At 42.8% G+C, this 17,898-nt stretch overlaps 1 protein-coding gene across 1 annotated transcript; it reads left to right on the forward strand.

The window, feature by feature from the left end:
• The first annotated feature begins 1,072 nt into the window (after window positions 1–1,072).
• Window positions 1,073–7,399, forward strand: LOC143329746 (annexin A13-like). Its single transcript, XM_076745771.1, has 11 exons — window positions 1,073–1,259; window positions 1,979–2,054; window positions 2,613–2,707; window positions 2,848–3,018; window positions 3,128–3,161; window positions 3,536–3,615; window positions 4,175–4,243; window positions 5,363–5,464; window positions 5,570–5,645; window positions 5,737–5,849; window positions 6,037–7,399. The coding sequence occupies exons 1-11, from the start codon at window positions 1,245–1,247 to the stop codon at window positions 6,154–6,156; spliced, it is 951 nt and encodes a 316-aa protein (XP_076601886.1). The 5' UTR covers window positions 1,073–1,244; the 3' UTR covers window positions 6,157–7,399.
• The last annotated feature ends 10,499 nt before the right edge of the window (window positions 7,400–17,898 follow it).

Genomic DNA, 17,898 nt, shown 5'->3' on the forward strand with positions numbered 1-17,898 from the left:
AACCAACTTTTCAACATGTTCCTATGATGCAATCATTCATCTTAACCCATCAAATGATCAAATATATAATTTATTATGTCATATGAAGAAACGCATCTGTAAGTCTTTCCTTCAAACATTTCCAGTTGTCTGCCACATTTCTAGCTTAATATCATTCATTTTAGTCCTCTGTAAATTCTATTGGAGGTGTTGGGTGTTCTAGCAGTCTGTACAACACTGCCACCGTGTGGAGGATAAGAGAACCAACGCGTGAATTAGATGGTGCTGGAAAGGATCAGGATCAGGATCAGAATCAGAATACTTCATTGATCTCTGTGGGGAAATTGGGTCAGTTGCAATTGCTCCCATTGCGGAACAAGTAAATAAAATGGAAAAGTGAAATAAGAAAAATCTTAGGGAATATGTAAAGAATATGTTCTTTATACTGCAATACAAATCAACCTTAGATTCTAAAATATGAAATATGTAAACTATGTATACAATGCTACAATAATTAGCAACTGAATACTACTACTACTGCTAATACTAATACTATCGTCATAACAATACTTACAATAGTGCGTGTATATATATGCACAATAAGTGCTCTTAATTTTGTTTCTTAAGTACATTTCACTGATGATACTTTCAGAATTTTGCTTGAGTATAATTTTGAATGCAAGACTTTAACTTGTGAAGTAGTATTTCTGTTACTTTTACTAAAGTAAAAGATCTTAAAACTTCTGCAACCACTGAAACATTTTAAGGATATAAGAACATACAGTGATGCTGTACTGAAGACTCCAAGTACACCATGATGTGAATTTCATTTGATAAAATACACGGTCCCCCTCCACCAGGACCCGGCCCCACCAAGATCCACCTCCACCAGGACCCAGCCCCACCAGGACCCACCTCCACCAGGACCCAGCTCAACCAGGACCCAGCCCCACCAGGACTCAACCCCATCAGGACCCACCTCTACCGGAACCCAGCTCACCAGGACTCACCTCCGCCAGGACCGAGCCCACCAGGACCCAGCCCCATCAGGACCCACCTCCGCCAGGACCCATCCCCATCCTGCTGAATGAATAAGCGGCAGTGACGTCACCTCTGCAGCACCGGACAGGGCTGTGTCCCTGCAGGAACAGCTGGTCCGACTTGACACGCATCGCACATCCACTACAGAGCAGCACATCGCCAAAAGCCTCCACACACAACCTTCATTCTTCACCGTCTAACTGCAGCGAGCGGTCTGGAACATCATGGGCAACGTGCAGGTAAGAAAACTTCTGCAGCTAAAATAGCATCAGCTCTTAACAAGTGCATCATGCGTGAGTCCACTTTAAAAGACACTTTTCCAGTGCGGGATGGTCGAGTTTGCGGTGGTGCAGCGGGATAAATGTGAAAAATGAAACTCGTATAAATAAACCAAGAAGAACGAGATCACTAAACTATCACAGGCAGAATATCACAGGCCTGTTGTTGTCCTCAGGAGGTGAAAGCAAGACTTTTTTTTGTGCAAGCTGACTGTAAACAGTGTGCTGAGCAGCAGAAGCTGCGCAGTTAACTCGGGTAAAGGGAGTGTGGCCCGGCAGGCCGAGGAGGAATATGTGAGGAACGCTGATCAATAAGGCCGCATTGTGTTAAACAGAGGGTGGAGGAGAGGAGACTGTACACTGCTGCTGCTGCTGCTGCTGCTGCTGCCGCCCCATGACTCAGCGAACACACAGGCTGCACCCTTTTCCTGCGGGACAAACTGCCCTGCGTGGCCTGGAATGAGCCCCCTCCAGAGCTGCACTCTTTCATCTGTTTCACTGGACAGAATTAGAATTGTGGCTTCATTCTAGTGTTTTTAAATATATGTCATTATACATTTTCCATCAGTTTTATTCTGATTTACTTTCTAAGACTTTGCAGGCTGCTTTGACGTATGCACACATGTTACATTTTGCTTAAAATGTATGAATGATTGATGGATTTGCTTCTTATTCTCCAGCCCACCTTAGTCCCATATGAGGACTTTGATGTCACAGCTGATATTAAGGCCATCAGAAAAAAATGTAAAGGTTTGGGTAAGTGTACAGTAACGAGTGTGTGTTCCGCTGTTTTTCTTTGTTCTTTCATTCTTCATAGTTGCTGCTCTCATGAAGCCTCTCTGTCCTTCCCTGGTTGGATGCGACTCAGGCATTATCACCTGATTGGAGTGGGAGGAGTGCAGTCACAGTGCGCCCACTTCTAGCTATATTTTCCCAAATTAAGAATCAGCTAATTTAACTGACATCAAAACATGTGATGTGTTAATGCTCCAGTGAAGAAAACAATGTTGTCATCGTTTTGAAGTGAAGTTTGCAAGATATCATGCAGAACATTTGACAGCAATCTCTCAATGCATCTGTCCACTGACAGCTGCTACTGTACATACCAGCAACTCCCATTTTAGGCCATTTCTAACAGAGATGTGTTTTCCTGGTAGCCATTTTAATAAAAGTCCTGTCCAGGTTGAGGGACAAGATTCCCAGACTGCCTGCAGTCTTTAAAATGGTTTTAATGTGATGGTGCCGTGATGGTTAAATGCTTTGAGTGTATTTGAAGGATTCTGAAGTGAACCTTAATGTGTGTGTGTTCTGCAGGCACAGACGAAGAGGCCATTATTCAGATCCTGGCCAATCGATCTGCAGCTCAGCGTGTGGAGATCAAACAGGCCTACTTTGAAAAGTATGACGACGTGAGTACCTGCCCACCTCCCTCTCTTTATACACTCACTCACACGCACGCACACACACACACACACACACACACACACACACACACAACAACAACAACCATGCACCGTGTTAGCTCTGTGTTCATTGTGTGTTTGCTCAGGAGTTGGAGGAGGTCCTGAAGAAGGAGCTGACAGGTAGTTTTGAGAATGCCATCATGGCCATGTTGGACCCTCCTAACATTTACTTCGCCAAGGAGCTGAGGAAGGCCATGAAGGGGGCGGGAACAGACGAAGCCGTGCTGGTGGAGATCCTGTGCACAGCCACCAATGAGGTCTGTCAGTATATGACACTGCTGTTGTGCAACATCATTTTAAATCTAGAAATACTGCTAAGAGCAGCTTTAATTTAACTAAATCTCAACTTTCTTTTTCTTTTAACAGGACATCTTGAGCTTCAAGGAGGCTTATGCCCAGGGTGAGTTTTCTGCTGACTCACGCATAAACAGCTACCCATCTGATGTTCATCTCATACTGGAAAGTGTGGTCATTTAACCAGCACATGGAGCAGATACATACTAAGTGTTGCATTTGTCATAATGTTGTGGGTGTTTCACTTTTTTTTTTTTCCACTTTTCGGAGTGAATCATGGTGTAATGAGCCATGTTTGCCTTCACTCGCTGGCCACAAACACACTCTGATTTTATCGGGATCAAATTTCACTGCTTACAAAATGTCTTGTGGCACTGTACTGTAAGGACTTAAACACAGATATTCTTCATCTGTTGATGGTGTGAAACATTTGGCTGGATACCTCTGAAGCGGTGACTATGTTTGGCTCTTATTTTACAGTGCATGAGCGTGACTTAGAGGCAGACATTGAGGATGACACCAGCGGAGATGTGAGGAACCTGCTGATATCACTGCTGCAGGTAAAGACTCGTTATTTTGACTTTATTGAACTGTGAAAGCTGCTTCTAGCACTGGCTGTTAGAAGGGGAGCGGCAGTGCACAAAGCAGCACAAGTTCCAAGCGCAATTAGATATTTAACAGTACTTGTCTTCCTTTGATAATGGCTGGCAGACTTGTTCTCCGTGCTGTGATTCGCCCACTGAGGCATTCGTCACATATCACATCATTGTCTGGCATGCCTTGGCCTCTATGCCGTCTTCTCCAGCGCTCCCACCCTTTTGTGCTTCCCCTCTCTTTTCCTTCCCTCAGAAAGAAAAGACAAACACATTGTGACTCATGTTCAACAGCGACATGTATTCAAAGAGCTGCAGTGGCCTTCAGATATTCCCCACTGATGTGTGGCAGATGATTGTTATCCCATTAAATGCCTGAGATTATTTTCGTAATCCATCTTTTTGACCTTTCCTCCTCCGTCTAAATCTTTTCCCTCACTCTCTCTTTATGCATCACATCCCTTATCCGTCCTCTTAAACCTCTCTTCTCCTTTTCTCCCTCCACGCATCCTTCTTTTTTTTACAGGCGAGCAGAGACGAGGGCTACGAAGTGGATGGGGATTTAGCCGAACAGGATGCCGCATCTTTGTTTGAGGTACGTTCTCAGATGAAATCTGTGTTGCAGAGTTCCTTCAAATTAGAGGCCTTAATCAGAGTTTGTCCTTTGAATAACACCAGTGTTTGCAAAGTAACGTGATCCTGGATTTAGATGGATGCCGGGCAAATCTCACAAGTAGAGATTTTTTTGAAATCAAAGCTTGTTTTTCTTTGGTCATGCTGAACTGTGGCTGTTATTACAGTACAGGATTGTGGGTTCTTTGTGGGTATTCACAACTAAGGCGTGATGCTTCGTATTTGAAGTTTCACAGTAATGCTGTACAAATATAAATGTGTGCAGAGACTGTAATGTGGCAAAGTCTGCAAAAATATTTTCACCATGTTTTCAAAAAGTTTTATAATCATTCTCATACAACTCATAGTAGTATGACCCTGAGTCAGTTCTTTTTAGCCACGTTAGCATCATGACTCAAGCAATGGCAGATGTCCACCACTTTGGTCCAAGATGAAATAACTCAACAACTTTTGGATGGATTGGCCAGAAATGTAGTACAGTCATTTATGGTCCCCAGAGGATGAATGCCACGGACTTTGTCGAACCCCTGACTTTTCATCTAGCGCCAACACAGGATTGAAATTGTTAGGTTTTAGTGAAATTTCTTGGTGACCATTGGATGAATTGATGTGAAATTTGGTGCAGACATCCATTCCCCATTTGAAGACTTCTTAACATTTCATTTAGTGCCATTATCAGGTCAAAGTTTTGACTTGTCCAACACTTTTTATGAACAGATACCTACTAAACAAAGGACATTCCCATCATCAAGCATCAAGCTAATGTTAGCATGCTGACATGCTAAGATGGTGACCATGGTAAATGTTATACCTGCTAAAGAACAGCATGTTAGCATTTTCATTGTTAGCATGTTAACAAAACACCACTATCTCTAAGTACAGCCTCATCAGAATATCATAGTCCTTATTTTCATAGTACTAGCAATACTTTTTGTCTTGGTAACATTTTACTCACCATGTTAACCTGAGTACAAACTTATTATTACTGAAAGGAATGATTACCAAAAGTGTGAAAATATTCATCTAACACAAATACTCACCAATGTACAAGTGTATCATTTCCTGTTGTTGTGCCCATCAGGCTGGAGAAGGCAGGTTTGGCACAGATGAGTCGACCTTCACTTACATCCTGACTCACAGGAACTACATGCAGCTTCAAGCCACCTTTAAGTTCTATGAGTCGGTGAGGACTGCTCTCATTCCTGCCTGTTTGTGCACTGTGCATTTCCTGCCGACCTCGCCTCACTGTTGTTTGTTGTTGTTCTCATGTTAACTTATTGTCTTGCAGCTGTCAGGGACGGACATTTTGGACACCATTGACTCTGAAGCAACAGGAACTCTCAAGGACTGCTACATCACTCTGGGTAACATGGCAACTCACAAGCCGTGAAATATCAAATCATATATCAGCTTTTGTAATAACACCCGCTGCCATTGTTTGTGTGTGTTTTATAGTCAGGTGTGCTAAGAACCCGCAGCTGTATTTTGCACGACGCCTTAATGCCGCCATGAAGGGAATGGGCACTGATGAAGACACACTCATTCGCATCATTGTAGGCCGCTCTGAGGCAAGTCTGTAACCACATAGCCGAATGTCTAACCATACTCAGTCACTGCCTAGTAGTCATGACCAAATTTTGACACTAAAATGTGCTCTAAAAGTAATTTTGGACCATGTAAACATGCAATTCAAAGACAAAAATAAGCAACAGAAATGGATTTAGTGTTGACAGCAGTGTTGTTGTTGACCCACAGTTGGACCTGGAGACAGTGAAGGACATGTACCTGGAGAAATACGACGTTACCCTGAAAGATGCTCTGGATTCAGAGTGTGGCGGAGACTTCAAACGCCTCCTCATTGAGATCCTGCACTGAAACAGCTCGCCACCTTCCTACAGGCCTTATTTAACCATCGTGACACAGTCTCTCCTCTGTACCCACTCATCCTGCCTCCTCCTCCTCCTCCTCCTCTTTGTACTCCTTTTTACCAGTTTCACTCATTCACTTTGTAGACGTCTTTCTGTCTTTCATCCTTCTCACGTCTTTTCTCATCTCTCTCTCATTTCTTAGAGACAGTCAGTTCTCTTTGCAGCATGGACCAAAAATTCAACTTATTATTATATGATAGTGTTTTACACATGGTTAACTTACAGTGACAGTCTTTAAATACACAGTTTACCCAGAAAATTACACTCAGTGAAGAATCTCTTACTCTTCTAGCCCAGTGTGCAACAGAGACACATTGAATATTTGTTATGTCAGCATTGTGGTATTTCTATAAAACTTGTGCAGGTGGGACTCATATTAATGCATTCATCCAAATCTTCACAATCAGCAGCTTTACGGTCTCTTTGTATTTCACCATTTCAAGCGTATCCCAAAGCTGTAAACATTAAGAGGTTGCTGCTGCTCAACTTAAACTATGTAGCCTCTTGTATTTGCCACTGTATTCATTTCATGTCATTATCAGCCATTAATCCACTACTATTTGCCTCAAAGATGCCTTTCAGAAGATGGTAGAGATGTAATTTCCTTTTTGCTGCAGCACTCAACACTTAAGTGCCGAATTATGATGTTTGATCTCTGATATCTGAATACACCATCAAGCATGACTGTAGTATTACCCTGATGTCAAAAGTCTGAACTTAAGTACACACTACTGGGTTTTTGTAGTCACATCCCTCTATGTGGGATTTTTAACTCAGACAGTTTGTAGCTTTATTTCTAATCACAGCTTCCATTTATACACTTTATTAGACAGTTGCTGTCTTCCTGTTGTCATTAAATATACTAAATAAAGTTACAGTCCTACAAACTTTGAAATCACTGTGCATTTAAGATCATTAGATTATGATATTAATATTGAAACAAAGACATTTTGCTCTGTAACCCCTAAAGTACAATCACTGATAATGGTCTCACTGGCTGCATCCATGTATGAAATTCTATCTTGTATCTAATTGTATTTAAAACCAAGATTACAGTAATATAAATGGTGATAATATATGGTTATACTGTCATATAGCAAAGCAATAAACTAAATTGTTAACATGTAGTAGTGGCATAGAAACATGTGGTATCTGTATGCAGTGATAATAAATTTTAATCTACAAAAAAATCATGTTGTGTTCTCTTGGTGTCCTGTAGAGGGCAGTATTGCATCACTGGGAATATTGCTTTTCAGGAAGAAATGAATGATAAAATCGTAGTGACATAAATGATATAATGTTCTTTATAGTTAGATGTTTTCTAACATGTGCAACCTATTTTGTGTTGTAACATACTGTTTGAGGGACATTGTGATATTCTTCATAAACAAACTTTTGCTCTGATGTTAAGCATGAAGATTTACTGGGTTGCGTACCATTTCATAATGTTTGTGTTGATGGCCTATGATGCAAGGCCATAAGAAAGTTGTTTTTTTACAACATCTACCCCGAAACATATCTGACTTACTACAGAGCACAGAAACTGTGGAATGCCTCTGGCCGAGTTAAAAGGGGATAGAGGAGAAGAAAAGTTCAAAACAAGTGTGAACTGCTTCCAGATGCACTGACACAGGAGCAGCCGATTTCTCACTTTCTTTCCCACCGTTAGTTTCTTTCCCACATCTTCCTCCTTCTCTTTCTCCCTCTCTCCTTCCTCCATGTTTTTCTCTCTCTCCTTAGCCTTGATGGTAGGGTTGTTTCAGTAACAAGGGGCAAGTTCAGAGCATACCTGTCCTCTGTACATTCTTGCTACCTGTAGTGTATATCTGCAGTCTGTGCACCATATGTAGCTGAGCTGAGCCTGTCTATTTCTCTGGCTGAGAGGACTGTGAGCAGCACACATGCCTGTTGATGTAAGACAAAGGTGAGGAGTGGAGAGTGCATGTAGTGTGTGGACGCAAGTATGATGGGTTTGACGGGCTTTTGAGAAATATGTGCTTCAATATATTGTATTTTGGAGGAAATTGACTATAATGCAAGATTTATCTGGTTCATTTCCTAATAAAAACCAAATAAGGGACTGTAGGAGAATTATTATAGGTTTCCTTTTTTTATTTTTAATCAAGACTCTCCACAGGGTTATTGATATTTGACCCTCCCTTTCATCTAGAGAAAAACAAAACTCTGAAAGCATGCATGCATACAAAGCATGCTCTGCCTAAAGACATACATAAACCTACTCGACACACCCACATGTTGTCTCTCCCTCCGTCTGTACTCTGTTATCTATTATCTAGTGCTAATGTGTTAAGGCAACAGTCCTGCCAGACGGAGCACCACTCTGTACTGTGGCTCTGACCCTTCTCCTTAAACATTTATTATCCTCAGACCACCATAACTCAGTCAGCCAGTCATCCATCAGCCAGGAGGTGGTTTCAATTTGCTTTCTTTCTACTCTGTTTGTCAACTCAAGTCTGCTTATTGTCTTTGGTCCTCTGTCTAGTGTCTGACAAAGGTTGAGCCCAAGATTTAGGCTTAGTTCATAAACTGTGCTGCTCATGCCTTATTCATGGTAACAATCTGGTCAGGCAACCTTGAACTAGAGAGAATTAGAGGACTGAAGTGGGAAAACAGTTGAGTCGGCACTCTTTTGATCCCAGAGACTCCATACCAGCACCTTCAAGACGCAACCCTGCATATTAATGGCAGTAATCCCCTAAAAGTCATGATTTATTGAATAATCTATAGCACACACTAACCTGGAGGTCATGACTTCAAAGGCTGGAATAATAACATCAACTGGTCTACTGGTTTTATGCCCTGGATCGTAATACGCTTTTTGATCTGGTGCCAAAGCAGAGCAGCACTCTGGGAATGAGAAAGTTTGTTGGTGGACGTGCGCAGGAAGGCCATTAGGAGGTTAACTACGCAGCTAATATAATTTCAACTGTTTAAATTCACGATAAAGGACCTCTGTTCTTTGATGTGTAGCCTAATAGGAAACACCTGGCAGCTTCTGCCAACAGAAAACACGTTCAATTCAGTCTCCATGCCTCTGACTGCAGCACATGGGGAAACACTCATGATAGGGTTGGAACTCGCATGATTATCAGTCTCTAAATGCCATATATGCAAGAACTGGAATGAAACATACTCTCTCCACAAAGTGCGTCCCTGTCGACACAAAAATGACTTCTGTGACATATTACGTGATGTAGTTTGTTTTGACTGAAATGTCAGTTACACAGCAATGGCTCTCTAAACGTTTGCTAGCATGAGCTAACAGTAAGCTAGTCGAACACCAAGTTAGGCTGTGGAGGAAGAACAAACAGAGCAGCAGCAGCAAAAAATCAGGCAAAACATTTTTATTTTCATTGTATTTAATATGAAACATCAAATATACACTTTATTACATTTTGAGTAAGCTGTAACTATATCTTAAAGTGTTGATATTTAAAACAGCACGCTGTCCTCTCCAGGACAATTCAACAGGGCCTTGGTGAAACACATGACTCTCTTCAAGTCCATAATATGCAGAAAGTGGTCATTAAACAAGGCATGCAATAGATATTCACATGAGAAAATGGCAGCTAACATGAAACACATGCTCTTAAAAACACACTTCTTAATGAAACCAGCACCAGCAAATCGTTTTTGGTGACAACAGAAAATGCTGCAGTCACAGTGGGAATGATCTGAAGGTCTTTTGCTGTCAACAGAGTACTTACATAAATAAAAGCCAGACAAAGTACAGCACATGGAATTTATGAAGATAAAAAAGGCTGGAAAACTCAAGTAAAAAAGTAGAAAAAAATGTGTGTATTGTGCCCTCTACAGTTCTTTTGAGCCATCATTTTTTACTTCTGCAGAAATCATTACACAATATTCTTGCATTAATATAAATACAATGATTGATGCATAATGCTACATTAAAAAAAAGTCCTTATTTGATTTTGAAAAAGAAAAAATCACATAAAATAATTACAAAAGTCAATTTAAACCTTTGGCTACTCACTACAAAACCAAGGACTTTAAATGAATAGTTCAATATGCATATTGCTTTGTATGCTTAGTTAAGGAAGAAGATCCATACCAGTCTCAAATCTGTCTGGTAAATATGCTAAAGCCATGAGATTGTTGGCTGAGCTTAGTGTAGCTTACAACAAAGGCTTGGGGAAAGGGGAAGCAGCTACCCTGGCATAAAACCACAACCTGTTGTTTTACATTTCAGTGTTTGCACGGATTAAACAAACGAGATATAATGTGTTCATTTGTGGGCTTTACAGGTGCTGATAGGTACAATGTGTTACCTTTGCTAAGCTAACAGCTAACAGACTGCTGGCTGAAGTTGAACAGACCAGAGAGTGGTGGCAGATAAGTGTCTTTGTCACACTGTCTAACTATTCCTTTAAAATCAAACCAATAAAACTAGTCCATCATATCATAAATGGCTTGACATCTGGTCTACTGAACTGGGACCAACAGTAAGAAACAACACAAAGTTTTGGCTTTCTTATGTTATGCTGCCACCCAGAGGACTGACACTCCACTTCCTGTTTGGTGGCTGATCTGGTTGACCCGTCCACGTACACAGTCCAGTGTGAAGAACACCGCTGTGCCATTATGAACCTGGAAGGAAGCCCGCAGGCTCACTCTGGCCCAATGGCTGCCCTCAGGCATCTGACCACCCACCTGCTGGGCCAGAGGAATGGGCTGCGCTCCCTCTGCCTCCCGACCTCCTCCCGACCCCTCTGGTTTACTTCGCCTTAGAAGAGTCACCTTGAGCAAGTTGCAGGAGTGAATGAGTTTGAGATCCAGAGCCACACTGGCTGTGCCACTCTCTCTGAAGACAAAATCTCGTCTCTGATCTGTGGATCCCTTTCCCAGCAGCCCCATTTGGGATACCTGAGGAGTGGTCTGGCGGAAGAACAGAGGCTTGTTTCGAACTGCTCCTGAGGGAAGGCCGGTGTGAGCCACGGAGGCTGACAGAGAGGAAGAGATCGCTGCAGGGACCCAAACCAAGCTTAGTGTACTGATGCCTGTCTCATCGCCAAAGAAACGCACGTTGCACTGAGCAGGAGAGAGGATCTCAAAGCCCAGTGTGTCCCCTGGGCCAACTTGAGATGCTCCGGACAGAGATATGGATGTGTCTCGATAATGAACGCCTGGTTTGAAGGTACGGCACAGCTCCAGACTAGTGCCATTATGGTTGAGGTACGCCAACAGCTGGAAGCCCTCACTCACACACGCCTGGCCCATGGAGTACAACGCCTGCTGAAATACGAAACGCACGGTTCCACTTTCTGCAAAACGGATCCCACGGCCGTCATGAGTCAGCCCCACTACGTAAGGGTCAGAGGTGGACGTGGTGCGGAAGACTGGGCGATAGTTTGTATGGTAGTGTGTGGACACCGTGGCCTGTGCTGTCATGGCAACAGCTCCGGTGTCATGAGAGAGCCAGAGGAGACTGAGTGGAGTTGCTGAAGGGTCGTACAGCTGCAGACCTTCAGTGCTTTGGTTACAGTGGTGGCTGGCACTCCGGAGAGAGAGGGAGATGATGTGACCTGGGGCGACCTCTGCTACCCCGCTGATGCTGGCGCTCTGTAGCGACCTTCCCTCCTGCTGCTCGACCCTAACGCCACTGAGGTCACGACCCTCAGAGCCATCTGTGTTGTTCATACGCAGACACACCTGGATGAAACTACGACAGCCATGGCGCACTGATAGATTCTCATCCAGCCAGATTAGGCCATGCTGCCTGACCACCAGGCGCCCGTCTTCAACAGACACCAGACCTGCATCGTTTCGTCCCTGGATGTAGAGCTGCGCACTAGGGAACGCATGAGCCAGGACATGGCCTTTTGCACCAGGCAGACTTACATCGCCAGCCCAGGAAAGAGAGAGGGCACTGTCACCAGCAGCAGCAGGGCCAGAGCAGATGGTGTCTGTGGTGAAGGTACAAGGTGAAGCCATGGGCTCCCCATCACACTCATTACAGGCCTGACACTCATCCATGTCTGAGTTGTAGAAGTAGCCGTGGCCGCACATTCCCGAGTTGGCATCTCGCTCTGTCATGCCCTGACATCTGAATCCACCTGATGATGGGAAAAAAAGAGCTGAGCGTTAGTTCAAAACTTATTGCAATGTCTGAGAGCACAGTCTCTATAAATAATCAGTCAGTAGTTCAACAAATGGAAGAGAGGGAAAATGTGACGATGTTGTTATTGCATGGATTTAGAGAAATTAGAGCTGTTATCAAATGCAAGAAATATTGATAAAGGTTCTCAATAATTCACGTTACCTGGAGTATTGAGACATTTCTGTTGATCTCCGCACAGATCAGCTATTTCAAGGCATTCATCTCTGTCCTGTAAAAACGGAAAGACTCAAACTCTTAATCAACCCTAGGAATTTTAAATAAGCCATCATGCTTACTTGTAAAATGTACTTATATGTGAAACAGATTGCTCACAGCGGGGAACATACAGAAAATCACCCTGCTCTGTAGTTCCGGTCAGTTCTACAACCTTTATAGGGTCATTCAGCTTTGTTTTGGTTTTCCAGCCTGAAACTTAACTGTTTACTGTTTTGGTTTACCTTCACTGCTCAGAGCATAGCGTCTGGCTGCAGCAGGCAGTTGTTAACAGGAAAAAAGTTTCTAGTCTAGCAGGGAAAGAGTAAGATACTGTATTTTAACTCAGGGATTCACCAACACAAAGTTTGTTTTTTCTCCCCTTTAAGTCAAAGTTTTGTCATAGTGTGTGATTCATGTCCACAAGTGCCACACTGTAAAAAAAGAAACAGTAGTGCTAACCTGGCAGATTCTGTCTGCGTGGACTGAACACTGGGCGACCAGGAAGAAGCCAGCAGGACAGATGGTACATTTCTCACAGCGAGGATGACCGCTGCTGAAGCCACAGTACTCATCAGGACCACAGCTCCCACAGGCCAACAGGGAGCGACCCACCTGATGGCATCAAACACATCAATGTGATGAGCAGAGTTTATCTGACAGTTATATGTTGACTGCACAACATATAAGAGAATAGCTAAGCAGTTGCTGATATCTTTTTTACTTGTGCAATGCATTTAAGGAAGGAAGAGACAAAGTTTATGTTATATTAGACTAGATTTTGTTAAAATATGATTGTAACTTGTAACCAAAGTTATCAAATAAAAGTGAAAAGTACAATTTTTCACTCTAATTTTGTACTGGATGATTATGTGTGTAGTAAGTATAAAGTAGCAGGAAATAGAAATGTTCAAATAAAGTACAAGTACTTCAAAATTGTACATAAGTACAGTATTCAAGGAAATATACTTGGTTACTTTCCAGCAGTTCTTGCAAAATGATGCAAGATGATGCGTGAAAGAGAGCGAATTTTGTACATTACTTTAGTTACAAATAACTTTTTTTGCACTGCTTTTCTTTGAATGAGTTCAGCCTCTGAAGATGGAAACATCTGGTATCGTACTGACTGTCAAGTCATTGTTTTTTATGCATTATATCCTGAGCACACCTGTCTGCTGATTCAACTCGCTGCTCACCTCCATCACGCTGGCCTCCATGTCCACCTTGTGCAGAGAGAGAGCCTGCTGCGCTTGATGGGTTCGAACCTGCCCACTCAAGGATTCCACGTGACTGTCTAGCTCCCCCTGGAGGCTCTGGAAAGATGTTTGCTTTATGCTGTCCATCAGTGCATTGTACTGGGTTTTAACCTGGAAGCAGAAAAATAAGATTAAAAAGTTCAAATATTGTTTTGATGTGATCATAGCAATAATCATCACTACTTGTGCTTTGAAAAGACAAACTACAAAATATATGATTATTTTATGCAAACTCTGTTTGTCAGTGTCCTAATTTCAGCTCCTACAGAGCATTTTCTTCCACTGATCGGCACATGGAATAGATCCTCCACAGGGAGGACAGTGTTGTGTATCATCCAACAAAACAAAACCTCTATAGGTCAGATGTTTTCAGTCCACCTCTCCTAAATAAATGTTTAACGTTTCTCTAATCACTGGCCAATAACAAAAACACAAACTATTAACACTTCATCAATCATCATCACCATCAATCAGAGCCGCCTTACTTGCTCCATCTGTTCATACATCCTCCTCTGTTGCTCCAGTATTTCTCTCTGCTGGTTGACCAGCGTCCCCTGCTGCTCACTGAGGAGCCTCTGCAGCTCCTTGACCTCGTCCTGCTGGCCCCTGAGGGCCTCAACCAGCTTCTCTTGGCTCTTAGACAGCTGCAGCTGCAGCACAAGAGCGTCCTCTGACGGAACCTCATTGATCCCTGTGGCAAAGAAAGAAAACCATTACATAGCAATTTAAGCAATTATTGTTTTCTCACTGAGAAGCTGCAGTTTGAATAAGATCAGTTTTTCCGTTGTGTGGCTAATCACTCACAGGCTCATACTGACCTGGTTTCATGTCACAAGTCAACTGTATCCATGCACCACGCTCCGACCCAAAGTCTGGAAGCTCATCCAGAAATTGCGCAGCTCTGTCTGTCACATGAACCGGTGAAGAGTTTGCTCTCCCGTCGTCCACTACACCGCAGCCGTCTCCGACGCATGGCTTCGGCTTCTGGAGCATCCGGAGGGGAAGTTTACATCCAATCCCTTTGCACTCCCGTGTGGCACTATCATCATTCGTCGGGTGATGAGAGACAGTGGTCGGACAGGTCCCACCAGCGCAGCCAGGATGGAACACCTCCGCCGTGATGGTTCTCGGGTTCGTCCTCCTGGTGCCATCCGTACCCGATGGTTTCGCAAAACCTCCCTGTTGAGGTTGGACGATGGTGTACGGTGATAGCGGCGCACTCTGGGCTTGGTGATGACTGAAATGAGCATCCTGTTGGTAGCCCGGGTAGACTTGTCCTTGCCTGGGCTGTGCAGAGTGGTGAAACTGCGCTCTGGACGCTACTGCGTCCGTGCGCCCCTGGCAGTGCGCTCCGGCGCACGGTCTTCTCCAGTCCTGGCCAGAAAAGCAGCGCGTCCCCCGGCAGGTCTCAGATACGCTCTCTGCTCCACCAAGTATAGATGTTATACAGAAAAAAAATATGGCAGAGATATGAGCCATGTTTCAATGCTGAAATGTAAAAATGGAAACAGGCAACGAATGAATGATGGTCCTTTTTGCGCACCAACCCTTCAGCCCTGGAGATCTTCTTTGATCATCTCTTTAAGAGTAAAAAACGTCAAATTAGTAATTGTCCGTACATGTGTTTGCCAATTGGTTTTGAACAAGTGATTGCACAGACATTCAGCTTGTCTCCATTGCGCGCACCGCACTCTCTGCCCCCTTTGCCCCTTCTGGAGATAGCTACGTCTAGCCCACATGTGGCGCTCACTGCTCCTAATTGGCAACAGGCTTTGCTCCTAGTCTTAAATTAACCCGTAGCTTTCCCGGACATACCACTCTGCCGAGTCACTCCATTCCCATTGAAGCTGTGCATGTGGTAGATATTTGGACTATTCTAATGTTATTTTTATTCCCACACTCACAGGGTCATTCCTAACCAGTGTTTTACGCACAGAAATCCATGGCAAACTCCAAGTGGTCCAGTGGAATTTCAGATATTTAGTTTATAGAGTTTTTCCGAGTGTAACTATATTATTCAAATAAAGGCAAACGGCTCTTTCTTTTCAACTTTTCCTTCGTCATTCATTTTGATGACAGGATCAGCCCTGTGGGTTTTTAATAAGCCCTGTCAGAATTAAATTCTCTGCTTTTTATTGCGTCAAAGCTTTGATCCCCTCTGTAGCACTGAATTAGGGTGCTGTGGTGGGACTTTAAAAACACAACTCGTATTGTAAAGTTGGAGCCAAAACTGCCTCTCCTGTAAAATGTAAACTTTATTACACTTTATTACCACTCTCATTTCCCTTCCCTGACCCCACATGGCTTTGATTAAAGCTTTAGCCCACATTAGAAACACTTAATACGTTTTCCTCTCTTGTCATTTTGTGTCTTTTAAAAACACACATGCATACACACACACACACACACACACACACACACACACACACACATGCACTGAATGTAAGCAAGTCAGTACATAAATCCTCCACTTTTTAGCCGTAGTTTGTTATGAATCATTCAGAAATGCTAATAAACAATCACCAGATGAATATATTGAGTTGAGAACTCTCTAGAAACTGCACACACACACACACACACACACACACACACACACACACACACACACACGCACACACAAAGCAGGTGATAGCAGGCTCGCACTTAGACATAGTTACTAATTTACTCCCTGAGGCTAAAGTGAGACCACACATGATTCTGAGTGTTGCTACTGACATCAACTCCACAACTACGATAAGCCAGTCAGAACTAGAAAACGTCTGTGTGCACTGTTGTTTTCACACTGTGAGACTTCACGCATTTCTGTCGGCACTATTTATATTGATGCTGTTCTCATCAGGATGCTGTTTTATCTGCTGCCACAACAATTGTGCTGTGGCAATATAAAAGCACATCACCTCATTCTCACATGATTTAAATATTATTTTAATTTCATGTGGAAAACTGCTTATACTCACAACTAAGCAGACTTTATGTTTTACCCTTATTCAATTAGAAACATTCCATTTCCTATGTGTTTTCAATACTCCGCTGAACTCCTCATTTCCTTTATTTCTGAAAAGAAAATTAACCTTTTATGTATTGAATAATGTATTTGTATTAATTTGACTTTATTAGATGATAAGTGGCACAAGAACACACAGAGCCCAACATGTAAACATATGTAAACATTCAACACAGAGAGGTGTTTCAGCCATTTAGTCCCTCGCTGATATAAATGTCAGTATAACGCAATACAAGTCCACAGCAACACACACACAGCTGCAGCCAAAACGAGCATAACTGTTAATGCATGTTATTTGAGCCAATCATTTCACATATAGTATAGCTGTATTTTAAAATGTACGCTATAACAGATCTTTTCCTGTATTTTCCAGCTGACTGAATGCATATATATTGGAGTAATGTTGCTTCTTTTACCAAACGCTGTAAGTTGTTACTGAGTTACATGCAGCATTACCTCAAGTGACCCATATATTTAATGGCCCTGGAAACTAACACAGGTGTTTTCAGTTAAGCTGATTGATTAGACCTCGTTAAGGCAAGGGCTGATTTATGTGTATAGCACCCTCCAAAAATGTGGCAATGCAAAGCACTTCCTATTTGACATTAAAAAGGCATGCATTCGAGATTTAAAAGAAACACAGGGTAAAATGAAAAGACACATAGATAGGATTAAAAAAAAAGTTTCGATTTAAAAGAACCGGCAGTTGGAGCAGACCTCAAGAGCCTCGGTATCACTAGACTCTGTCCCCTCCTGAAGGAGGCAAGAAAACTAAGAGAAGAGTTAAGGAGATGTCCATCAGTTACGTTCTCTACATGCTCACAGAGTCCTGAGGGCAGGTCTAATCAGGCAGGGACCCCTGTGATAGGCGCCATCATGATCATATAAGGCTGTGAGAAATGAAGAGGCGAGTGTATCACGGCCGTTAGCTGCACCACAGCATCGCATACACTATATAATTAGAAAATTAAGCCTCACTCTGCTTCACCAAGCTGTGAAATCCACTTCCTCATTTCACAGGAACTTTAGCTGATTCATGTATGTGCAGAGGCAAAGCAACGTCATGTGTAGAAGTAG

Source organism: Chaetodon auriga, chromosome 12, assembly GCF_051107435.1.
Source record: "Chaetodon auriga isolate fChaAug3 chromosome 12, fChaAug3.hap1, whole genome shotgun sequence".
Lineage (NCBI taxonomy): Eukaryota > Metazoa > Chordata > Actinopteri > Chaetodontiformes > Chaetodontidae > Chaetodon > Chaetodon auriga.

Coding starts and splice junctions, on each gene's coding strand:
- LOC143329746 (XM_076745771.1), top strand. Junction 2,055..2,612: donor AAAAAAATGTAAAGGTTTGG/GTAAGTGTACAG, acceptor TGTGTTCTGCAG/GCACAGACGAAGAGGCCATT. Junction 5,850..6,036: donor TCATTGTAGGCCGCTCTGAG/GCAAGTCTGTAA, acceptor GTTGACCCACAG/TTGGACCTGGAGACAGTGAA.